Source organism: Armigeres subalbatus, chromosome 1 (genome assembly GCF_024139115.2).
Source record: "Armigeres subalbatus isolate Guangzhou_Male chromosome 1, GZ_Asu_2, whole genome shotgun sequence".
NCBI lineage: Eukaryota > Metazoa > Arthropoda > Insecta > Diptera > Culicidae > Armigeres > Armigeres subalbatus.
The window spans coordinates 299,488,377-299,515,091 of record NC_085139.1 but is presented as its reverse complement, the minus strand read 5'-3'; the positions used below and the strand labels follow the sequence as shown (position 1 = coordinate 299,515,091).

The following is a 26,715-nucleotide window of genomic DNA, read 5'->3' as shown; positions in this document are numbered from 1 at the left end:
CAATTGAGTTAATGAAGTTATTAATATATACCCTTAACAATAACGGGAATGGAGCATGTAACCTGAAGGAATTATTTTTTTCTTGAAATAGGAAAAAAACTAAACCATTGATTCGCATTTATTTAAGAAATATTGTTTAAAGATCTGTCAGACGATTAAGTCTATATGAGCAACACAACTAAAATCTAAGCTGATTCAACCTAGAGATGAATTGATTCACACATATTTTGCAAGTTGGATTTTGAAAGCACTTTACAAGAAAAGCATGTGCGGATGGAACAAAACGGGGGAAGGCTGGTTTGTAAATGGATGTGAAGACTGAGCACTACATACATGCACTTGCCATTTAATTTACTGATCCACACAAAGCAGAACTTGCTAAAGGAAATTAATTGACGCACCCGCACAACGCACAATAAAACAATTCCTTGATCGCGCTATCGTTCATCGTGCTAGCGCAAACACAATCAGACACGCACTCTCACTTTTTGTTTGTTCCAAAAATGCTGAAAATCTGAAAAGTAGACAAAATCTGTGTGAATTGCACCACCTTTTTCAGTCAATAACCCCAAGTTGTCGGCAAGATTGAAAGCGGCTGATAATAATAAATATGTTAAAGTCTTCATGCGAAATTAATTGGTCAAAATATGTTTCAAAAATGTTTTTTAACTCTTTTTGATTTAATTTTGTGGTTCTTTTCCTTAAAACTTTTTTTCATTAGACGAGAGAAAATATCAATATCAGTCTTGGAGATTGACTAATATGAAGGATTGTGCATAAGAGTGAAACAATTTTAGTGGAATATAATGGCATATTTCGAATGCTATTTTAGGGATGCGTTTAGGGAGACCAAGTATTCGTTCATTCTAGGTGGAAATACACTATTTTGGAATAAAGCCGTTTTAATGTTATATTGTTTAATTGTGAAAAAAAATGTTTGGACCATTTTGTAACTATTATGCTAACCTATTTGAAAACTTAATTTTTGGATGAATTCGCCCCTAAAAGGCTCGCTAGAAGGTCATATTTGGCCTTATTTTCCGTACAAGATGATATGGTGGGAGCATTTAACATGCTGTGATTCAAATCATTGATTCCAGATAGTTGATTGAGTGTATATAGTGATTGGCGTGAGCAGTGAAATCCAACGCGAGAATGAACATGACTGTCGCTCAAAGTAGCGATAGTTCTTTTGAATTTTGTCTGAAGCGCCTACGTAATCATTTCTTCACGCGAGGGAAATAGGAAAAAACGGTTTTTTATAGTGATATTTGCGTTGGCGTCCTTCTAGGGTTATTGAACACGAAACAAAACATACAGCAGAAAGCTAGTTATACTGGACAATGGACATTTTTATTTGATGTAATTTTCCGCGATTTCTGATTTAAAGGTTTAGTTTTCTGGTTAAAACTTTAGAATTTATTTAAACAACGGTGGCATGCTCACTTTAGGTCGCCATACGTCGAGACAAGTACAAGACAACAAAGTTACAATCAAACGGTAGAAATAAATGAAATATTATTTACTAGCTCGGTTCATTGCAAGTAAAGACAACCCACTAATAATTTGAAACCATTTTCCAATTTAAAAAAATAGGATTTGTCAAATAACTTATCTGTCGAATGCAGTACACGCTAATTCCCAACTGTGTTCGCGTGAGCGTATGTGTTCAGCACCATTTTAGTTTCATCTTACCGACATTGAAGGTGACAATGGGACTAGGGGGTGATAATGGGTCATCAATCTCATAGGCGTTCTGGAGGTCGTATAGCAAAATCGCCAATGTCACAAATATGCGATCATGGGAAGATTATTAGTGAAAAAATTACCGAATATGTAGCAGTTGAAAACACATTCAGGCAGAGCAATTAGCCGGAAACATTAGAATCGGCGATTTATGTAGGAACATATTAAAAAGATTCAATAGAATTTTCTTTAGCTTGTTCAGTGGGATGCCATTCTGTGCCAGAAAACAACCGGCCCACAGCATGCAGATCTATAGCCTGATCGCAATCCCATAGACACACACCCAGACCTCAAAAGAAAGGCCGCCGCTAGTGCCTCGTACTTGAGTCGAAGTCAAGTCTGAAACGATACACTATGGTGCTTCTACTGTTAGGACGAAACACGAATCTGCCCAATCACACTCAGTAAAGTAAAAAAAAAAACGGTATCAACCCGTATTGTGACAGTATAAAAGTACCCACAGTCCAAAACTATTTGAATAGTCTTGTAAAGATCTTGCATTGAGAGGGTAAAAACAACATGAAACAAACTCACCGAGCTTAGAGTTCTAGATATGAAATTTTTCTCTAGAAATAATGGTCCAAATCCAGTTCTCTTCAAGTACTTCAGGTCCAGATAGAGCAAAAGGAAACGGCAAATCGTCATAATTGTCTTCAAGACTGTTTTTTTCTGAAACTGCTTTGATTACGTTTGATTACTGCTTCACATCCAATTTCCTCGATTCTGATGGCTTCTGGATTTTCACTTCGTATCACTTTTTCATATATACATTTACATTAAAAAGGAAAATTAATGAATATTTTTGAAATGTTGTAATTTTGATAAAATTTGGCATTTCAATTTTTTGCTTCCTTTCTGTGCCACAACCTACTTCGATCCCTTGTTTGCTGTCGGAAAAAATGGACCACAAAGTTTTCCCTGAGAGGAAAGGATACTTGGTACTCTGAGGAAAGATTTCTCGTTGAATTTTGACACTACTCTTAGGAACCCGGAGTCAGTGGTCAACTCTATGAGACGCACTTGTCATAAGACGAGTTTGTTCAATCCCATTTTATTCCACCACTTAATTGTACCTTGACAGATACGTATTTCGACCTCAACAGTAAGGCCGTCTTCAATGTCTCGTACTTGACTCGACTTGTAATGTAAGACTTGTAAAACTTGTAAGACTGTAATATGAATGAAATCTCAGAGTACAAGTGTAAAACCTCTTCACTGAATGTTTCGAATAAAATGCGAGATTGATAAAATCTCATGGACCATGGTTGTAGGAGAGTGATTGTGATCGTTGAAGTTGTAGAGGCCATTTCTTAATACTCTTATTTCAATGAGCCCTTCCTAAACCGATGGTAACACTCTGTACAAGATACCAAGAAAGGTTGAGCAGGAGGAAAACCCGAAAGTCGTAAACATAACTTGTGTGGCTAGCTCCGTTGCATAATGATAATGATTTACGTCTACCGTTTCCAATCCTCGGTGGCATTTAACATTCCAAAACATTCCTAAAATAGGTGAACCATCTTATACCGCCGTTTGTCGAAGATGCAGAAGGCTCGACTGCATTACGGTGGGAGAAATGGCGAGAGCATTTCGATGCGTATTTGACGTGGAAGGATGTCGATGACCACGAAGAAAAATTCAAATCCTTGATGTTGTTCGGTGCTCCGGATGTCCGCAAAACAATATCAAAATTTTAAATTGATGAAGACCATGTTTTGGGAAATCGATATCAAATAGCGACGCGAATGCTCGACGAATATTTTGTCCCACGAATGTCGAAAGCGTATGAAAGGCAGAAGTTTCGTCAAATGCTACTGAGTTCAAACGAGAAACTTGACACTTTTATTATTCGAATGAAAAAACAAGCGACCTACTGTGATATTGGTGACCAAACTGATATCATGCTAGTAGACCAGGTGATTGCTAAAACGAAAAATATACAACTTCAACGTAAATTTATGGAAAAAGATTATACGCTCGATCAGGTGCTAACCTTAGGGCGCACACACGAGTCTGTTGATCTGCAACTTGCTGCCTGAGATACCGCAACGAAATCGAAAATGGAACCTGCTGAACTCAAAACTGATCTTATTATTGAATCCATTCTTAAAGCCAACTCCGGAAGAAAGTTTCATGCTCGTACAAGATGCACCTGATGTGACAACCAACACTCATCAAGCGATGACCTGTCCAGCGAAGATGCAGAAATGTCGAAGCTGTGAAGTATTTGGACACTTTGCACGATGTTGTTTCCTAAAGAAGAAAAAGGCGAGGCCAACCGAAAACGCAGAAATCTCCAATAAGAAACGATTCGTCCGTGAAGTACATGAAACTGTCCCAGAAAATAATGAAGATGTTGTTTTTGACCTATTCCATCTTGGCGGTAAACGAACAGCTAAAATCGAAGTTGGAGGAGTACCTGTGGCGTTTGTAATCGCCATTGGTGCCAATGAAGATATTCTGAGTGAAGAGGATTGGATTGGATTCGAAGCATATACGATCAAAAGGGGGGCAGCAAAACCTTCAACAGTTATGGCTCCAACAAACCGCTCACAGTGCTAGGAGAAGTTGAAACCGATGTGAAGTACGATGGCAAGACACGAAGAACTAAATTTTTCGTAATCCGTGATGGAAGGTGCTCGCTTCTCTCCGGAAATACAGCAGTCGAACTTGGATTGGTGAAGTTCCTCTTCGAAGTTAATGATGGTGCATTCCCCTGCATAAATGGTAAGCAATAGCCTTATTGTAATTATCCTTAAATAAACAATTATTAAACTGATTAGGAATTTAAGTATGCATTAAAATTGATAAAAAAGTTCCACCAGTCCGTCAGAGTTTGCGCAGAATTCCATTTCCACTTGAAGAGCTCACTTTGAACAAATTGAAAGAGCTAGAAAGTCAGGATATTATTGAACGGGTTAGCGAAGCTAATGTAACGTGAAATGTGAAAGCCAAAAGAAGTTCGCATTATAGTTGATCTTAGAGAAGCAAACAAAGCTGCGATTCGTGAGATGCATCCTTTACCAACTCTTGAACAGATGACAAGGAAAATCGGTGGAAACAAATTATTCACAAAGCTTGACATAAAACAGGCTTCTCATCAAGTTTTATTGAAAAAAGAGTGCCGATATATCACTACTTTCATTTCCCCAATTGGATTAATCAGGTATAAGCGGTTGATGTTTAGTTTATCGGCAGCTCCAGAACTATTCCAAAAAGTTTTGGACATGATATTCGCAGATATGCCATGGCTTATAATATTCATTTACGACATATTAATACCTGCAAAAGACACGGGAGAATTGCGCATTCGAACTAAACTAGTTTACGAACGTCTTCGTCAATATAATATTTTGTAAATTAGGATAAAGTAGAGACCTGCGTGGAAGAAACTGATTTCCTAGGGTACCACATTACTGGTCAAGGTATTTCAGTTTCACGTTCAAAATTAGAAGCAATTAAGAAAATGGAAAGACCAAAATCAGCTGAATCATCGCTATATTCCGAATTTAGCCACGATAACATACTCTCTTAATTTATTGACACGCAAAGGCACACCATTTGTTTGGGAAACAATACACCAAGAAAAATTCGATCTGATAAAGAATATCCTTCTCAACGAAGACATACTCGGTTTCTATGACCCAAAGGACGATACGTACATTATTGCAGATGCTAGTCCAGTTGGACTTGGTGCCGTATTAATACAAAAGAAATCATCTAGAGAATATAGTATTATTTGATTTGCATCAAAAACTTTAACAACTACTGAACAAAAGTATGCACAAACCGAACGCGAAGCCCTAGCTCTCGTATGGGCATGCGAAAAGTTTCATTATTATCCATACGTAAAATATTTTTGGTTGGTCACCGACCATAAGCCATTAAAGCTTTCACCACGAATTGAAAGATGGAAACTACGGTTGATGGCTTATGATTATAAAACAATATAGCCGATCCATGGTCTCGGTTGTGTCAATCCATTCCAGACAGAGGAAATTGTTTCGATGAGGAACCGGAGAGATTCATCGTGTAATGCTGTAGCTACCAATTCGTGCCCGATTTCAATAACCGTCGATGAAATAATCGCTGCCACAAAAATGGACATAGAACTGCAAGAACTAATTAAATGGTTACCATTTCCACCGCGACGATGGCCCAAGACTTTACAAAGATATAAGAAGATAAGTGATGGTCTGACTAGCGACGGCAGCTTACTTCTGAAGGACCAAAGAATCGTGATACCAACCCGACTAGAAGGTCATATCTAAATTATATCAACATATGTTATTATGTTATACTAAGTTTTTATAACAAAATTTGTTAGAAATATGGTGCAGGATGTTGTTAAAATACCTAAATTTCTATCAAAAATTACACTACTGGAAACAAAAAACTATCAAATTTTTTGTTAGAAATTTATAGTAGAAACAGATACAAAATATATTGTTTCTGTGCAGTTGGAAATTTTTGCAGTTCGTGATAGGTATCCAGATTGCGATCAAAAATCAAAAATTTTTGTTTTTGCCTGAACAAGAATATTTTTCAAGAACATGAAACTAACAACATTATAAATTAGGCAACCACTGTTGTGATATCTGTGGTTGGGAGCTTTGCTCTTCTAATCGGAAAGGATTTTGCAGAACCGTATTTTACAGCTTGCACATAACCCTCACTTGGGTGCATCATCTATGAAACGAAGATTGAGATGAAAAATATGGTGGACTCGCATGGATCAAATGGTAGATAGCTTTGTTCAAGACTGTAAAGAATGTGTATTAGTGTCAGAGCCAAACACTGAACCAATATCAAGAAGTACCTAACAGGCCATGGGAAAAGGTAGTAGTTGATTTCACTGAAGTTATAGACGGACTGCATCTTCTAGTAATCACGGATTATTTTTCAAAATATCTAATAGATAACAGTAATCGTCACATCAATGACAGCAAAAAGATTACAGTGACTAAACTGCGTGAAGTTTTTGCAAGAATCGGTTACCCTGAAAACCTTGTTTGTGACAATGGACAGACATTTGCTTCAGAAGAATCCTCATTTTTTTGTCGCTTGGACGGGATAACCATAAACCACACGGTACCATATGCCCCATTCCATAATGGATTAGTTGAAAGGCAAAACCGCACATTACTCAAAACAATTCGGATCAGTGTCACAATGGGTCGAAACTGGAGAACAGACTTACAAGATTTCTCACACGCCTATCTCCACGCCTTATGTTCGGCTGGAATATACGTTACAAAATACCAGGAAATCAGAGAAAAGTAAACGTTAATCAAGCAATGGAAAATGATAAATTAGCCAAGGAAAAGGGAAGAAATTACACATATAAGAAACGACGGGCTATGATGTCAAACATTGATGTTGGGAACACAGTTGTTGTTAAAAACTTAGTCAAAAAGAACAAACTACCACCTACATTCAATCCTCAACAATATTTGGTTACAAAGAGAGAAGGAACTAGATTGCATCTGCAGAATAAAGATACCGGAGTAGTCTGTAATATGCATGTCAACCATGCGAAGAAAATAATTTGTCAGAATCCTCTTTTTAATCTAAACTCCCTGACTCAGAATTTTCTTTAAAATGGTATCTTAGTTGAATCTTATGCGCCGGCTTTGTTGAAACAAAACTACATCTGACTGAAAAGGAAAGCTGAGTGGATCAGACTTGTCATCAATACACTGGAAACGGAAATACATGATGAAAAGGGGCCCAAGAGAAGGCCATGTTATCTACAAAACACTCATTATCCTCTACGATAATCCCATCAGTTGCGCGAGGTGGACCAACGGGCACTTGTGTAAAAGTGTTGCGAACCATTTATGATGGGCTGCAGATGGAAAACGGTACATGGAGGAGTTTGACTTAACCATGAAATGCATCAGCTGTTGAAGGAACCATCCCTCAAACAAATCGTGAAAAACTAACCAATACTGTGGACCGGGAGTGTTGGATAACAACACTCCCCCCATCCCCCGAGGCAAAAGGGTTGGGTTTCCCTCATATTTACCGTGATTGAGATGGGCATAACAAAACTAGACCTAAAATGATGTCTGTTAGACGAAGTGTCAAAATAATGGACAGGAAGGTAAGAAAAACTGAAATTTTGATAAAACATCTAAGGGTTCTTTCTAAAATTACGTAACGGCAAATTTGGTGATTTTGGACCCCCACCCTCCTTTATGTAACACTTTTTGTATGGAACGTTTAATAATTTTGTATGGATCGTAACGCTCGGCTTGACCCCCTCAGCGTTACGTAATTTGTGAAAGAATCCTAACATATTGGCGAAGCTAAACGCCAGCAGTATTTGTTTAGCTAGGGCACATTGCCCCCCTTCCCCTACAAGAACGCAAAGTGCATAACGAATAAAGTGGATCGACCATGTGGTAAATGATTTGCGAATGACGAAGTTTCGCAGTTTATCCTTTGCCAATCATTTTTAATATCCTAAGTAATTATTTGTCCTACTTACTTGAACACTATGATCATGACTGTTGATAATCCGAATGACCCGTCCGGCGCTCGGCTTCAGACTGCCGGACGGCATGTTGTCCACTTCGGTGACAGAGGGCTTGCGACTCAGACGGCTCCCGGTTCCCCAGCCCTGGTTGCCGGGCGATGCGTACCATACGCCGTTTTTCTTACCATAGCTAGCGGGCTGTTGCGTTGGATCCAAAAACGGTGTGCGTGGTGGGAGGGATAACAAAGAAATATTGAATTAGGTAAAGTACGGCACAGTGAGTTGGTTAGATTTCGTTGGAAAGATTAACAGTTCTAGGACCACACGCCAAGGTTCAATTAAAAGCCCTGAGAATTTGACGAATAATTGCGACAGATTTATCGCATGCAATCTGCGGCTATCGAATAGCACGAAAGCAATACCCCCAAAACATTGTAATTGGATTGTAACGGAATAGGTGAAATAGCCATGGAATGTGATGTTAGGTCGGCCGTAGACTTTTGTGGCAAGTCATGTTGAAGGCAATTGAATGTCCTCAATACTCAATTGTATTAAATAAATGAAATACAGTAATTTTGATTAACATTAAAAGCATTTTCAATAAATGATTCAAAGCTGAAACTCCTAATGAAACTCAAATACAATTCACACAAATCGTCCAGTTTTTTTTAATAAAAATCATAAAATAATTGGTTAAGAAATCAAAATCGTTAACTTGAATCATCAAATAATCAAACACTTTGCTTTCAGAACTTCTAAGTGATTGTGTAGATATTTCTCCATTGTTTGCCACGGATTAATTATTATAAATATTCGTTTAAAATTTTCCTGAGGGCAACGACATGATGCTGAATTACATTTTGACAAATTAACTTTGTGTAGTTTCTTGCGAACCTAAGAAAAATTCACTTAACTGCAGGTGAATTATTTTCAGACTTTTATATGTTATTGTTTTGAATTGGCGTAATCCACCCACGTCCCAACCGGTCAAGCACTTCGATCGGTGGCATTTGGGAAAGTCCGCCTTCGCACGCGGGACTTTCGTGTTCAATGCTGGTAGGTCCAATCGCAGCAACCACGTTCAGGCAAACGACAGTTCTCGCCGAAGACTCCCATGGCATGCCACGATTTAGTGCCCTCACGAGGTACTAAATAATGGCCATACACAGTTTTGCGGAGGAAATGGGAACACAACTATGTCATTCGGTGTCGCTTCGGTTTAAAGCTTCACGGGCAGAACTGTTACCCAACCATCAGCGGCTTTAAAAGGGGATTATTGCCGCGCGGGGAATCACCATTCGGACGTGAATGACCCAGTGAGGCGGGAAAAGAGGCGAATACAGTACGAAAGTCGTTGCGTCCTGTGGGGTAATAATTCAGATGGAAGGTATACCTACTGGGACTGGGAAACATTTTTTGTTCGGTAAGATATTTTAACCCAGTTGACGTTCGTTCGAGGCGGTTCTCGTAGAAAAACAATTAGCGACAAGCCGTGCAACCGGAAGAAGACCGTTAATGCAGCGCTGGGATCGAGAAGGAAAGTGAGTGCAGAATGTTGTTCGCTCGGAATGAAAGTGGGATTCTGATTAGGGTCTTTGGGTCGTTTCAATCCCATTGACTGGGAGAGGGTGATTGCATGTGGCTATGTGATCAATGATGAATAACCATGCGACTCCATTAGTCTATTAATTGTGATGTGCTTTTCAAGCATTCATTGCAAGGGCTTTGGCTTGTCTGAATGTGGCTATTACTTATAACTTCTACATATAATATTATCTGTATTGAAAAATGGATTATGTGTGACATTGTTTCAGTTCCAAAAAAGATGTTTCTTAAATTAGAAAATGGTTGCATGGTCCAGGGACCCGTTTGCTTATTCCTAATACAACTGTTCACGACGTATGTATAAAACTTCAATATTTTACAAAAAAAAAAAACTAAACAAAAAACAAACAATAATTAAGGATGTTTTGAGGTCATTGTGTTTATTTGCACATGTCTGTGCATCTTTCAGACCCCTGATTCTTTAATGAAAATGTCTATTTTTTGATGATCTTGCAAGAAACATGATTCATGATGTTTGGGGTAGACCGTTGACCATGTCTCGAGAACTTGCGGAAACCTGGGGATAATTGAACCATTTGAACCATATAAACTTCATTTTTGCAATTCCTGATTATAATATCTAGTTTACAGTTCGTCTTTGAGCGTTAAAACGGCCTACTTTTCCATACAACGAGCTGGGTGCTTTAATGAACATTATGCAACTCAAATGGGTTGCATAATATTCATTATAACACTCATTTGGGTGCTATAATGAAAAACCAACATCAGAACAGTAGTTACATGACTTCATTTTGCTGAATTAGTTTGGGTAAGTGCTCAAATAGTGTATTCTAAGCGCCGCGTAATAAATTAAATAGTTTGGTGGACATGTCATCAAAAATTTCCAAAGGCAAGTAAATCTATCGCTTCACGGCTTGTAGAACTATGAATTTTGGCTCGTAACATGGAATCTGATTGTTTTCCACAGCAACATAATTTATTGGCAAGAATTATCATGTGGAGTAAATTAGACTGTACAATTTTGGAAAAGATTTATAAAGTTAAAGTTCATTTTTCGTCATCGCAAAAAATAGCGTGTGCAACTCGTTGCAAAACTCGATTTTTTCTGCACTCGTAGTATTTATCCAACTCGGCAAGCCTCGTTGGATAAACGTACAACTCGTGCTGAAAAAATCATCTTTTTGCAACTTGTTGCACAAACTACTATTAGATGCTTCTGGGAATTCCATATCAATTCCAGAAATCAAATTATTTCTGCATTCTAATCGGAATGCGGGATTGATTCATAGCAAATTTCAGACTGAATTCAAAGCAGAAACCATACGGCATCTGATTTTGATGCCAAGCCGGGTCGGACCAAGATTCCAAGCGGATCTATTCTGGATTCCAGCAGAAGCCGATCTTAATTCCAAGCGAAATTTGGTATGAATTCCAATCGAAATCCTGCCGTGAATTTGGGGGGAATTCACTCTGGATTAGAAGCAGCAACCAGACCTTTGGTCCCTTTCGACCTTTTGTCATCTTCTTCTATATACATGAGTGTTTCGCAAGTTCGTGATTTGGGTGTTACACTTGATTCGGCGCTCACGTTTCGTATACACTATAACGACATGATCTCTAGAGCCAACCGGCAGCTCGGGTTTATTTTCAAAATAACCAAAGAATTTCGTGACCCGCTATGCCTTCGATCTCTGTACTGTGCCTTGGTGAGGTCAATACTCGAATCGAATGCCGTTGTATGGTGTCCGTATCAATCCACTTGGATCGCTAGGATCGAAGCAATTCAACACAAATTCGTCAGATATGCCTTACGTGGTCTGCCATGGCGTGATCCTTTGAATTTGCCGCGATATGAAGATCGCTGTAGACTTCTGGGAATCAAAACACTTGAGCAAAGAAGGAAATGTTCACAAGCTGTATTCGTTGCAAAAATATTGTTAGGAGAGACCGATTCGCCAGCCATTTTGTCTCAGCTGGGCCTATATGCTCCGGAGCGGATCCTTCGACAACGTGAGTTCCTAAGACTTGACGCCAGGAACACCGATTACGGATTACATAACCCAATTAGGTTTATGTCAAGGAGCTTCAATGAATTTTATGAGCTCTTTGACTTCAACACGTCTGCTGCAACCTTCAAAAATAGGCTTCAAGTCAGTCGACATGGACCAGAAGGTGAGTGAATGTCCATACACCCCAATAGTGGAGAATTTTTCTACCTTTGCTTTTTTTTTATTGCCTCGGACTTCACCAATGATGCAATGACGAGACGAGACGAGACGCGATCAATCAGATCTACATGGACTACACCCTTCCTAGGAATAACATTTTAATTAATGGTAAGTGAATGTTTGTATTCCGTACGTCAAATGTTTTATATTGTTTTATTTTGTAATGATGTTAAAAAGATATGGAGTTTTTACGCCATATTGAGTTAGCTACATGGGAAGTCGCTCAATATGGCTTTTCTCCATCAGGCTTCATTAAGACTGTACAGTCCGATGAAGTGAATACTAAATAAAGAAAGAAATAAAGAAAGAAATAAAATGAATTTCTGTCTGTCTGAACCTTATAGACTCCGAAACTACTGACGCCGATCGACGTGAAAATTTGTATGCAGAGGTTTTTGGGGCCGGGGAAGGTTCTAAAGATGGTTCGAGTCCTCTCACTCACCTTTGGAAAGGGGGCTCCCATACTAATGAAATAGAAATTTCTGCAAAACTCGAGAACTAAGCAGAGAATAAATCAATTTTAGGCGAAACGAATTCGTCGGGTTTTCGAGTAGATTCATAAAAACCAATCTATGTATGTATGTATGTTCGCTAACTACTTCTAAACCACTTAACCGATTTCAACCAAATTCGGTACACATATTCTCTATTCTTAGGGGAAGATAACAAAGGGGATGGGACGGTCTTAGGGAAAAGAGGGAGGGGTGTGTACATATTCTTTATCCTGAGTAGACGATTATAGAGGGGGCAGGAGTAGCATTAGGAAAAGAAGGCGGTGGTGGGAGGTGTTTGAATATGAAATGAAAACTTCATACAAACTTTGAAACCTCTTAATGGATTTCAACCAAGTTTGGGAGACATGTTCTCTGTACTATGGGGACGATTATAGGGAATATGAGTGTTATTTGGAAACAGGGACAAGTATTTTTCAGGAAACGAGTGGTTTAGTTCAAGTTGAATTCGTCCGTAAACAAGAACAGGGGTGAATAGTTCAGTAATGACAGCTAGGCAGAGTTTGTTTTAGTATTGAAAAATAAGTTTTATACGATCTTAAATTACATTTGACAAGAAATGGTCCTAAGAAAACCCTGCGCTCTACGAAGAAATTTTCAAATTGACCATTTTTGCGATCACAACATCAATTCCATACTCAGGTTTCGACATCAAAGGGGTTTTTCTTAAAATTCCGCCGCATAACGATAACATTTTGGAATTGACCATTTTTACGGATGATGTTTAATGGGATCACGCGGTGGCCACAATGGTCAGTGTGAGGTAAAAACGACTCTACGACACTACCCATAATTCCATTACCCATAATGCTATTACTGCAAAGGCCAATACCCCGGAAGCCACTAACCCCGAGTGCCGTTACCATTAGTCATTATACCAAGTTCATACTTCATGTCAATGAAAAAAATGTTACTCAAAAAAAGTTTATTCAAAATTCATATGAATGAACAATAGTTTTCCCTTCCTTCCCCCTTGTTTCAATGCAGAATAGAACAAAGTATTCTTACTCCGCAAAATCCCGTTCCACTACGTATGGTACCCTTCATGAGTCGTGAAGGGTAGGGGTAGAATATGCAATACGTTTTCATGTACAATGCAGGGATTCAGATGCATTTGCGGTCCACGTCAGCATGGCTACAAGGGCAACAAGGTTGAAGTTGTTCCTTGGTCGCTGTAGTGAAACCAACGGATTCTGGATGAAACGTGGTTAAAGTCTCAGTATCGACGGTTGGATGAGTGGGTGAGTAAGAGTGAGTGAGTAAGCGTTGTCGCTCATCAAAAGAGTGAGCAAGAGTGAGTGAATGAGTAATAGGGAATGAATGAGTGGGTAAAAGTGAGTGAGCGAATGAGTAAAGGTGAGTGAGTGAGTGAGTAAGCAAGAGTGAATGAGTAAGAGTGAGTGCATGAGTAAAATCGAGTTAGTAAGAGTGAGTGCATGAGTAAAATCGAGTGAGTAAGAGTGAGTGCATGAGTATAATCAAGTGAGCAAGAGTTAATGAGCGAGTATAAATGGGTAAGTGGAATGAATGTGTGAGTGAGTAGGTGTAAGTCAGTGAGTAAGAGTGAGATAGTAAGTAAGAGTGATCGAGTAAGAGTCACGGTGCGAATAAGAGTCAGTGAACTACAGACACTCAAATATTTGCATAATGTCCGACAGCCAAGCAGCTTTGAATGCTCTAAAGTCGGCAACATGCACTTCAAAACAAGTTTGGGAATGCATTCAGTCCCTCCAAAAATTGTCTTGTCGGAACCAAGTCAACCTATATTGGGTTCCAGGACACTGTGGAATAGATGGTAACGAAAAAAACGAAATGCTGGCGAGACCCGGATCATCAAGTCGGTTTACAGGACCGGAACCTTTTTGCAGCTTACCAACTTCTTCTCTTCGTATGGCGCTGAAGGTATGGGAATCTATGAAAATAGAAACCAATTTTAGGAACGCAACTAATGCCAGGCAATCGAAACGCTTTATCACTCCAAATGTTTCCATGACTCGCAACATCTTAGAATTATCTAAAAGAGACCCAAGCACTTATACGGGTCTCATTACAGGTCATTGTCCGAGTCGATATCATTTGAAGCTTATAGGGAATCTTCAAAATGATCTATGTCGCTTCTGTAACACAGACAAAGAAGACTCGGAGCATCTGTTATGCCGTTGTCCGGCAATTTTTCGAACAAGACAAAAGTTCTTCACCAAGGGGCTTTTAGAACCACTTGAGCTTGGTAGAACAACGGCTGCGGTGGGCGTCTCCACTTCACACTGTCACCGCAGTGCCGTGACGAGCTCTTCGACTTCGGTGATCTCGTCCAGGTCTTTAACCCTTAGATTCATCTCCGTCGTGAGTGCCCTCACCTTGACCGTCTCGCCTAGGACTTTTTCCGCCAACTTCTTGTAGGCGGCGCCCTTTTGCGAGACGCCCCGCTTCAGCTCAAGGATCATCTCGCCCATCCGGCTACGTCTTATTCGACGTACGTCGGCGCCGAGTTCACCGAGCTTGATGTCACTCCTCATCACCTTTAAGACGTCCGAGAACTTAGCCTCGTCCGTCGTGATGTCATCGTCCCTGGAGCGATTGGCGCCTGGTCTAAACTTCTTGCTAGCCTCATTTGCCTGGGCCTTCTTTTCGGCCCTTGACGTCTTCGGTTTCCTCTTGTTCTTGACCAGGGTCCAGGAGGCGTAATCCCCCTCTATATCGCTGGTCTGGTGCGGCTGAGAGCTCTCAGCCTGCCGTAACCCCTTACCATCGTCTTTCCTGGGTGGATGGACCTTTCCAGGTCCTTCCTCCCTCGGTTTTGGAGGTACCTGGGCGGGGTTCAGCTTCCCAGCCCAACTACCCTTGTTCGGGGTAGTAACCCTCCGCATTTTGGAGCGGCCCCCAGGGAGCTCATCTCCTGGAGACTATCTACCCCGTTTTTGTGTTTGCTCCGTTGGAGCAATCACCCCCGACGTGCCCGCGAATACTTGAGCCTCAGTCTGGGTAGACTTTAGAACCATTGTCTTCGCTGGCACGCCCTCGGTCGATTCGACCTTGCCCGAGTCCGCGAATCCTTGGGCCTCAATCTGAGTAGACCTCGACTCCACGGATTTCACGGGTTTACACTTGGCCGTCCCGACCGCCGCTTGGCGTCCAATATCGATTTTCGAAGTTTCAGCAAGCTCCTCTTGAGGTCCTTACTGATATTATGCTTCGATGAGACTCAAAGTCGATGATGGCGTACAGCTGTTCCAGCGCCACCTCGAAGGCCGAAAGCCCATCGCCTTAGCGGTTCCTCGCTCAACAAGCCATGGGCCGTGCTTAACCTCTACCGGCGTAGCCGAGAAGAAGGTTAAGTGACCCACGCTGGCGCTGCGCACCGAGCTGACGATTATTGCCTCTGGCCTCCTAGGCGGAGATCTGTACAACCCACATCTTGCGAAGGGGTTGTCGCCTACACTACTACCACTAATTGAAGAATTGACTTGTTTTTCCATTTTGGTCCCACGAGTTGCTCGGGAAAAGAGGTTCACAACGCCTGAGCCCAGCATGACGCGGTAAGGGACAATTACTGTGATGGGTGCCCAGGTACCCCACAGGTTAAAGGCCTAGCTCATTATTTCACCCCCCTGGCCATGCATCCCTTCGGTATGGGTCGCTTAACGCCTTGGGATCAGGGGTTAGGGACGATAGTCCCCTTGGTCGCACCCCTCACTCTAGCTGATGTTAGATGGACAACAGTGCCCAGGCTGCATTACCAGCTAAGTACAAAACCCTTAGCTGGCGGTCGATTGTCAGCGGAAGACCCGTGGAAGCGTGAGATTGGAACTTGTGAGGACCAGATCTGTGTAGGTCGCTCGTTCCCAGACGTCAACTCACCTTTTTGCAGCCCGAGTAACAGGGAGTGCACGAGTTAAAGTGAGTGACTGAGTGAATAAGAGTGAGTGAGTGAATGGGACTGAGTGAGTGAGCGAGTAAGAGGGAGTGAGTAAGAGTGAGTGAGTAAGAGGGAGAGTGTGGTTGCGTTGACTTACAGAAGGCATCGTCTATGTTTGCCTTATATTGGGCTGACGCAATACTTTTAAAAGGCATTGTTTCCTCTGTGTGTCTTATACCGAGCAAACGCGTCCTTTTAAGGAAGGCAAAATCTCATTTGAAGAAAGAACCAGAACAAGAATCTCCTTCGTTCACCTTACACCGAGCAAACACATTCATTGTTTAAATGCATTATTTTCTCTGTGTGCCTTAAACCGGGCAAACACGTTCATTTAAAGAAGGCTCTCTTATTCTGTTGGTTAAACAGAGTGGTATCCCGACCAGTAGATGGTAACAGATTTATATCAGAGCTTGTTATTCTGTTGCAGCATTTTTTTATAACAGCGGTTGTTATAGAACATGTACCATTAGTAGTTAAAATAACAAAAAATGTAACAAAATCTCTTCTATTTTCAACAAAAATATCACTAAATATGTTATTAATTGAACAAAAATATGTCTGGATGTGTTACATTAAAAGTGATGAGAATAGCTTATTCTATAACAAATTGTGTTATTGAAAAGGTTACGATTACCAATAATGTAGGCTATTAACTTTGTCCAGCTGGTTCAACTTTGAATGTAGGTTCAAGTTATACTGAAGCTGTGGTACCTTCGGTTTTTTTTTCCAAATTCCCATCTAGCAAAAATGTAGCCAATTTTTTTCGGCGAAAATAAACATAACACATTATGTTATAATCATGTTATGACGATCATGAAATTTAATTTCCTCCATATTTGGCAGAGAAAAAGTCAGTACAATATATTGAATCGACTTTCTGAAGATCGAAGAGTAGAAAAAGTTTTGAAGCTTTTAGACCGCTTTGGAACAAAACTTTGTTGATCCTGTGAAATATAGTACAGGCAATTGGCAAACGACAAACTTGTAAAGCAATTTTTTGAGAATAGTTGAAGGAATATCATCCGGGCCCGAACTGGTAGATGATTTCAGCAACGAGCAACATTCATCAACGTATTCTGCTGTGACAAAATAATGTTGACCGACTGCACTAGTTGTTCAGTAATGGACTGAACCGAAAAAAAATCATTGCAGAAACATTATTTTATGGGCACAGGACTGAAAATTTCGATGGACGATTAGATAGTACAATATTAATCAATCCTTGTGAGCTTTTATTGATTTATGGTTACATATTTTTACAGAAGGGGTCTCCAGTAGCTTTGCGACCGAAGGCGTATGATAGCAAATCCGGAGATAACAAGTTTGATTCTCGATCCGAGCTAGGATGTTTTCGGGTGGGAAACATTCTCAACTCCCTGGGCGTAGTATATCCATTGTACTTGCCACACAAGATACATACTCATGCAATGGCGGGCATAGAAAAGCTTTCAAAAAATAACTGAGAAAATGCTGTTAAAATACTAATTGAAAAGCAAGACAAGTTCCAATTGAAATGTAGAGCCATTGAAGAAGATATGTTTACAGAACATTAGTGCAAAACATGTTAAAAGGGCATTTGAGTCATGCGCACATTATAGAAAGTATTGATTTAATTTCCAACGATATTTTTTCCATTAGTATATAATAATATAGATTCCATTCAGTGGCCCTTAGCCTCATGCCAAGCAAGCTTTATCCCTACATCCCCGTATTGCCGGTTGATTGGATAACCAACTCTGTAATGGAGTAGCAACGCAGCTCCGTAGCACAGAGGCATCGAAGCAACCATTGCTCGGATGTTAATTAATGTTTAATTAGCCCTGATAAAATTACTTACTATCAAACCACAGCTGAAGACAGACATGTTTTCATTACACCGGTACGACTAACTTCCATTGGGATGTCAATAGGTTATTTGCCCAGCATTCGAATCAAGACTGGTGAAGTTTGAAAATATTTGCTACTGAAGGATTGAACAAGCTGCTGAAAAATGGAGAAGCCGATTGCGAAGCTAAACGGTACTAATAACGGCAACTGGAGTTTCCGTATGAAGCTGCTTCTGGGCAAGGAAGGATCTTGGACCGCCGTGAAGGATAAAAAGCCTGAACCGGGAATAACTCTGCCTGGAAGACAAAGGATCAATAAGCGCTGGTGACCATATTGGACTGCCCGTGGAAGACAATCAGTTGGTACACATCAGGAAGGCTAATCTGCTGCAAAAGCCATGGAAACCCACATTTCGGCCCTGACGGATTTTTTCGAGAAGCTGAACGATCTGTAGCCCAACAACGTGCTCGATGACCAGTGGATGGTAGCCATTCTGCTGAGCAGCCTACCGGAGGAATACGAGACCCTCGTTGCCGCTCTGGAGGCCAGGGCGGAGAAAGATCTGACGCTGAACCTGGTGAAAGGAAAGCTGATCGATGAGTGGCAGAAACGGATGGTCCGGTTCAAGATGGACGACGAATTGGAGACCGCATTGCAAGTAGGATCGAAGGCGGATTCCGACAGGTTCTTCTTTTGCAAAAACCCCGACCATTAGAAGATCAATTGCGAAAAATGTAAGGCCTGGAAAGCGTAAAAGAAAAAACTATCCAAAGTAACCAAGCAACAGAAAGTCAACAGTGTGGTGAGAAATATTGACGAGCTGGGGAACTGGGCGTTATGTACCGGACATGCGCTACAGCGTGAAGATCAATGAATCTTCGATTCCGGAGCAACGTACCAGATCTCTAGTCGACGCGAGTTTTTTGACCACCTGGCCGAGACGGTTCTGGAAGCGGTTTGGGTTGCCAACGGCATAAAGACGCATTCAAAAGGCCACGGAACTGGTAAGATGCTAGTGCTGGATAGGAGATTACGTTGGATACGGTGCTGTATGTTCCTGAAATTAAGTCCAACCTTCTTTTGGTCAAGCGGTTGGTGAAGAAAGATTTCACAGTTCTGTTTGACAGAAGTGGCGCTCAATTTAGGAGAAATGGAAGTTAAAGGAAATTTGTTCGTACAAGGAGTCTGCATATTTGGCAACAAGAAATTTCCAACCCGGGAATTTCCTATACCGGACCGGGAATCGAACCCATCCACCCTCAACATGGTTTTGCTTTGTAGCCGCGCGTCCTTCCACACGCTAAGGAGGGCTTCTCAATTTTGCACTCATCCTAAATGTTAACCGGATTTTAAATACCATGTTATTTATCTAAAAACTATTTAGAATTTTAAAAAACTAGTGGCAAGAATTTTGATGACAAAGTTAAGTCCCACAAATCAAAACACGTGCGAAAAAATAACGTGTTGAAACAGAATTCTGTGCATTTATAGTTTATATAAATTTATGAGCTTAGCAAAATTTGTATTCCTAATAAGATTAAATTGTATCATCATTGGATTCGAATCAAGCTAACCTCGTACTAGGCATATTCATCTAGTGATAATCTACTCATAAGAAACGCTACACAACTATGTAGCCTCCATAACATAGAAACGAAAGTTGTTTTTCGACTGAAATGTAAAACCTTAAAATGGAAATCCTGCTCTGATTGCAATGCACCGTCAATTTAACTCACAAAACGTCCTTCATAAAAAACAACTACTTGCAACGATGCAATCTGCTGGTATGCCAGCTCCTTTTTCTCTAATTAATGCACATATGTACTCGTGTACTACTCCATTCTTTACTTTAGAGAGCAATTAAAATTTCCTTTACAATCTAACTACTGCCATCAACATCATACTCAGTCACCTAAGGGGTGTAATCTGGACCACCGAGGGCCCCCGGATCGGAACGGAATGGATGGGGTAACGTCACGCTACTTCCACCACCACTGGCTATTGCTTCATTCCATCCGGAGAAATCCAGTTCACCTAATAACAATGGTGTGCCTAATTATTTCAGGGCAAAAAAAGCGAAAGCAGCGAACCTCTCTGTAACCGTAGCGGTGAAACATTGGCGGTGTCAAAATGACAAATGCAGAATCCTCCTCGCTATCGAACATCGGGTCGGATTTTCCGGGTGGACACTTCCAGCTTTTCGGGAAAACTTCAAACGACTGCAGGTCGAAACCTCACGCACTTTGCACACAATTCTGGAAAATTATTTATGCGGCAGTATGGGAGCTTCAGGGCACTGGTTTTGTGTTTTTTTTATTCCACCACGGTGTGTCGCACTTTTCACATGTTCTGCACGAGTGAGATCTCTAACCGCGCGCGGATCCCATCCACTTGGTCACACTGCGAACGGAGCAGGCGACGCGTACCGTCCGACGTTTGGAACGCGAATGAAAGCCAACCGCCACCAACAAAGTGCGGTCAGGTTGTAGTGCAGCGCTATGTCCACGTGGTGGAGTGAGTTTCCGGCGGTTGCCGTCGCGCGCCAACTCCGCCACTGCTGTCGCACTGTGGGCCACAATAGGAATTTTATCAAAAACGTTTTAAAATGGCTATCTTAAATAATGCTTTCCATAGCGTTTTTACGGTTACCAATTCGTTTCACTGTGGAATTTATACATATTTGTACGTCAAAGCAGATCGATTACTGTCATAGTAGCAAGAAAAAAACATCATTCAAATCTGGTTAAGAAGACCGTTGCCACAATGTTTCGCCGTGCGTCCCACAGTGAGTGTTGTGGTGAGGCGGCGAAGGGCTGTTTGGTTGGACAAGGACTTTTCTTTTGCCAGCGCAGACTGGAGACCGGATGCGTGACGATCGCAGCAGCTACAGGAACAGGAGGTTGTACGAGAGAGGAACAACTTTGTGGAAATATTGTTTGTAGCAAAGTGTCGAAAACGACGACTAACTTTCATGCAATAGGGCTTTACTTTTCGTGATTTTTTCTTCTAGTTGTGGTAGGTTTGTGACACATCAATTGAAGCAATATTGCTTATAATGAGGGAGATATTAATTATTGTTGCCCATAACAACGTGGACATATTCGATTCCACGAAACGATGGGACGAAAGCGAAGAATGTTACGAAACAATTTGCGTTTGCCGTCCCGGACGTGATTAGGATTGTTTCGATCTGCTTGTCGCCTTCGTCATCACCCTAGGCAAGGTCAAGGATGTTTTATAAATGTGAATTTTGACTCCATAACGCCGGCATGTAATTAATCGTGTAAATATTATAATGCACTTTTTATGGTGATTCGCAAAAGGATGGCGAGTGGACCATATTAGATGGAACGTGTTAGCTGAGTTACATAAATATGTAGTTTGTTATCGTGGAAAAAAATCGCCCTAACTAATTTTCAGAAGTTTTCAACTTTTCACATGCCAAACAAATATTTTTCGATTTATAATCAGTATACATACTATTGACAGTGCAGACCAGTGCAGTGAGTGTTTCCAGAAATGGGTGTCTGTCTGTTGATATACCGAATCTAATCTTTTGGGCTTCGACCTACAAGACGGACCTGGGGCAAACGGCTCACTTAATTACTGCTACGAAATTGTAATCGAAGTTTTTCACGAAGTTTTAGCATTTAGCATTTAGCAGTTCGCACAAATTCGTAGGTGGTACAACCCAAGACTATTGTATGAGAGTACAATCACTTTCATCCGTTACCACATATATTGATTTGGGACTAATCACTAACTTTTAGATGGAAGCAATGTACTCTCCAATAGTCCAGATCTGTCCTGGCCACGTCCTTGCGAATTCTGAGGAAGGGGAAGGATGGCTTGGTGAACACCTACTTAGGAAAGATGCAGAGAACTCTACGACCTCTCATAGGTGCCACGGGAGGTTTTGGGATTGTGTGGAAGGTTATAACAGTAGGAATCGTTTTGGCATAACGTGAAACACAGAAAGAACTAAGATAGAAATACAAAGTAGGAAAGAGACGAGCCTGGAATTGAACCCACGAGCTCCTGCTTATGAGGCAGAAGCGGTAGCCACTAGACCACCGAGCTCGTCCGTGTAAATTAGGAAGAAATTCAACAAAAAAAAATGAAACAATTACAAGTGGAAAAATCTTCCCAAATTAAAAAAAAAACATGTTTTTTTTTGAATTTCCATAAAAATTAACATGCTAAAAACAGAGTTAAAATGAACGAATCACGATATCCTATCCCATCGCTGGATATAGAAAATTGGCCAGATCGGACCATGGGCTCAGAAGTCATTGCCAAAATATCATTTCTTATGCGCCAAATACGCTAAAAAACACTCACTCACATTTTTTCATATTTTTTGGCACGAGATAGGAATTAACAGCGCTAGGCCTAGGAGAAAGAATTTCTCGATGGTACTCGAAAGAATTCCCCGTGGTTGATCGGTATGATATTCTGTAAACAATAGTACGAGTTTCTCATAGAAATTAAAAACAATTTACTATTACTAGACTCTCGGAAACCATTTTCACTCGCGTTTTCGAAGCCACCCCACGCGACAAGGAAGCAACACACAACTGTAATTTATATTATTTCACGGTCGCTGTGACGCAGCAATGCTGAAATAAGAAAAATTACCGTTCGTCACCAACATTTCAAAAGGGCGAAACTGCTTTTGTAAACAAGAGCTTCTCTCGACGCGGGGGAGCTAATTTGTGGCCACACAAGCAATCCAGCCCCATGTAACAAATAAAGGATTCGCTGCTTCCATCAGTGGTGCTGGATTGCGTGGGTGGGCCCAAATTAACCCACCAGCGACGTGAGAAGTTCTTGTTAACAAAAGCAGTTTCACCCTTTTGAAATGTTGGTGCCGAGTTGTGCTTTGCTTTCGTGTTGAATGGGGTGCCTTAAAAACATAAGTGAAATTAGTTTTGGATTCCGGGAGGCTTGTCCTTAAACCAAAAGACTGTATGGTGAAACATTTTGAAATTCTTTGAAGCAAAAAAATATTGTTTTCCATTCTTGATACATATACGAAGAAGGTCATTTGGCTAAAAGTCATTTGGCCATATGCTACTAGGTCGAACAAATCATTTGGCCGAAACCCATCTGGCTGAAAGTCATTTGGATGAACAGGAACAATATTTCTCACTTTTTACTGCGAAAAGTGAGCAATGAGAAATTAGAAATTATGCTTGAGAAGAGAAGCGTCTCCCTTCTCATTGCGCTTTTCTCGTTTTTCACAGTTAGAAGTGACCCGTCTCATTTCTCACTTTTCACTCCTCATTTCTCACTTCTTATTTCTTACTCATCGTCTCATTCTTAACGTCACACTACTCATTTCTCACTTCTCATTGTGAAAAGTGAGGAGCGCGAAGTGAGTAGTGAGACGTCTCACTTTGTACTACTCACTTTCCATGGTAAGAAGTGAGAAATAATTGGTGAGGAGTGAAACGTCTCACTTCTCACATCACACTACTATTTTTTTCGCAGTGAGAAGTGAGAAATAAGGAGAAGGAAGTGAGACATCTCACTTTGCCAAAAAAGAGTAGTGCGATGTGAGAAGTGAATCGTCTCACTTCTCATTTTTTTCTCACTCACCGTGAAAAGTGAAAAGTGAGACGTCATACTACTAACTTCGCACTAATCTCTCTCCACAGTGAGAAGTAAGAAATGCGCAGCGTGAAGTGAGACGTCTCACTTCTCGCAGCGAAAAGTAATAAGTGCGAAATGAGTAGTGAGACGTCGCACTACTTACTTCAAATTTCTCACTTTTTACAGTGAGAAGTGAGAAATAATTAGTGTGAAGTGAGAAGTGAGTCGTTTCACATTTCACTTCTCACTACTCGCTTTTTACAGTGGGAAGTGAGAAGTGAGAAATGAGGAGAGATACGTGAGAAGTGAGACATGTCACTTCTCACGTTGAAAAGTGAGAAAAGCGAGTTTGGAGAAGCACGCCTCTATTTTCACGCATCATTTTAAACTTCTCATTTCTCAATTTTCGCAGTGAGAAGTGAGAATTGATAGTTGAGAAGGGAGACGACATACTTGGCCCAATGACATATTCTGCCAAATGATCTTTTCGACCTAATGACCGTTCGGCCAGGTGACTTTTTCGGTCAAATGGCCTATTCGGTCTAATAATCTATTCGACCAAATGATCTATTTCGATAGTACCTTTCATGAAAATCAGTGAAACTTTTCGTGGAAATCCGAGTTTTGCCCAGCGATAAGCGAATCGATCGTTTTCATAAATTTATTCCAAGATAAGTTACTATATTCTCTTGGTGTGTCGCTACCACAATCAATTGTACCGAAAATTTCCAACAAATGCTTGCAATAAGCAATCCTACACATCTTCAGAAAACGGGCAAGGGTCACTTGACCGGAAGTCATTCAGCTGAAAGCCATTTAGCCGCATGCCACTTGGTAGAATAACGAGTTACACCAAAAGCCGATTTTCAGGACTGAGAAACGGCATTTTCGGCCAAATGACCTATTCAGCCAAAATGATTTTTTCAGGCAAATGACCCTCTCGGCCAAATGACAATTTCAGTCAAATGACATTTCCGGTCTCATGTCCCGTTCGGCAAGATACTATATTCGTTTAAATGTTTTTTCTTGCCATTCGTCCAAATGGCCTCTTCGACCAAATGGCATTTTCGGTCAAAAGACCTATTCGGTTAATGATCAAATGACTAGTTCGACCAACCCAGGTTCGCGATGAAACGTGTTTTCTATCGGACGAGGATTCGGGTGCTTAGTTCTGTTTTGTGCAGTCGGAAAGTAAAGTGTGTGTATGAACGTCCTTTCAATCGGGTACAGAACGATCGCGTGATCATCGAAACGCTTAGTAATGCGTTGTGCGGGTGTGTAAATTACTTTGACATAATTTAGTACAACATAATTATTTAGTCGCTTATCAAGGAAATTACCTATAGAGTACCTTTCCAGTGATTCCACGTCGAGCAGCCGTGAGAGACGGTCGTTTTCTCCACGGACAGTCGGTTTTCCTCGGGTTTTCCTGGACAGTCAGGTTTTTGCCGTAGGTTTTTTTTTTCAGTAAAAGTGCAGTAGATTACGTCAATTACGCAAGGAAGGTTTTGCGTTATAAATCGGCGTCCATCCGCAAGTGAATAATTCATAGACCCACACCGTCAGTACCACGTGGTGAGCAAAGCCAACAAAAAACATCATCTCCGATCGAGCGTTTCAACCGCCGGCGTCCCGCCACCCCGCAGCGTCCAACAGTCCAGCTGCAGTGCTGAGCGAGTAATCGTCCGTCCAGTCAAGTGTGAGCCGCAACAACTGGTGTTGGCGACATCGTAGTATTAGAGATAAGTATGGGAAGTTTCTTCTGTCGTTTTCCCCTTCCCACAATCTTTTCGATTAGTTTTTTTTATTCTCTCGTCTTTCCCCTGTATTTCAAACCATTATTTTTGTGTTAGTTGTATTTTTTTATCTCCCCCGGTAATAAGAGTTAATTTTAAATAGTGTGTGCCTCGCTCCCGCCGGTCACTTCGTGTCCGCAATGAGCGAAGGCGAGAATGGCGGGGGTATATTGTACTCCCAGTCTGATGATACAATGTTGCATTCCGGTCTCCCGGAAAATAAGAGAGTAGACACTAGCAACGCTGTTTCCCCTACGATTCCCCGCCACAAGGCCTACCCTCCCAACTCTAGTGGGCCAGACGTTGTTTTTTTCCGATCCAAAGGCAAACGATTGAATATCAGTCAGATCAGTAAAGATCTGGAAAAGCGATTCTCGTCTGTCACAACCATTGACATGGTTGGGCCTAGTAAGCTGCGCGTCACTTGTTCTGACCGCAAATAGGCCAACGAGATTGTCACCTTTGAGCTCTTCACTCTAGAATATAAGGTTTATCTTCCATCAGCAGTGTGTGAGATCGGGGGAGTGATCACAGAGGGGAGTATGACTTGCGGTGATTTGAAACAGGGTTGCGGCCGTTTCAAAAATGCTTCTCTGCCTCCTGTTAAGATACTGGACTGCAAACAAATGTATTCAGTGTCGCAGGAGGGGGAGAATCGAGTTTATTCGCCTTCAGACTCCTTCTGTGTGACCTTCTCCGGGTCCGCACTGCCTGATTATGTGGTGATTGGAAAACTTCGTCTACCTGTTCGGCTGTATGTACCGAAGGTGATGAATTGTGTTAATTGCAAGCAGCTGGGCCACACCGCTCAGTACTGCTGCAATAAACCTCGCTGTGCATCGTGCGGAGAGAAGCATGTGGATGGCGCGTGCTAGACGGCGCCGAAATGTGTTTATTGCAACGAAGGCCCTCCGCATGCTCTCGAAGCTTGCCCAACGTACATACAGCAGCGAATTCACCAGAAACGGTCTCTTCAGCAGCGGTCTCGACGAAGCTACGCCGAGATGCTGAGGAAGGCCGCTTCACCGGTTGTTTCTGACACCATCTA

At 41.2% G+C, this 26,715-nt stretch overlaps 1 protein-coding gene across 1 annotated transcript in view; it reads right to left on the bottom strand.

Annotated features, from left to right (window-relative positions):
• Window positions 1-26,715, bottom strand: part of LOC134207792 (echinoderm microtubule-associated protein-like CG42247) — a 217,610-nt gene that overhangs the window by 54,951 nt on the left and 135,944 nt on the right. Inside the window, exon 3 of the mRNA XM_062683705.1 lies at window positions 8,240-8,425. Within this exon, the coding sequence (XP_062539689.1) occupies window positions 8,240-8,425 (186 nt within the window). The remainder of the gene's footprint in view (window positions 1-8,239; window positions 8,426-26,715) is intronic.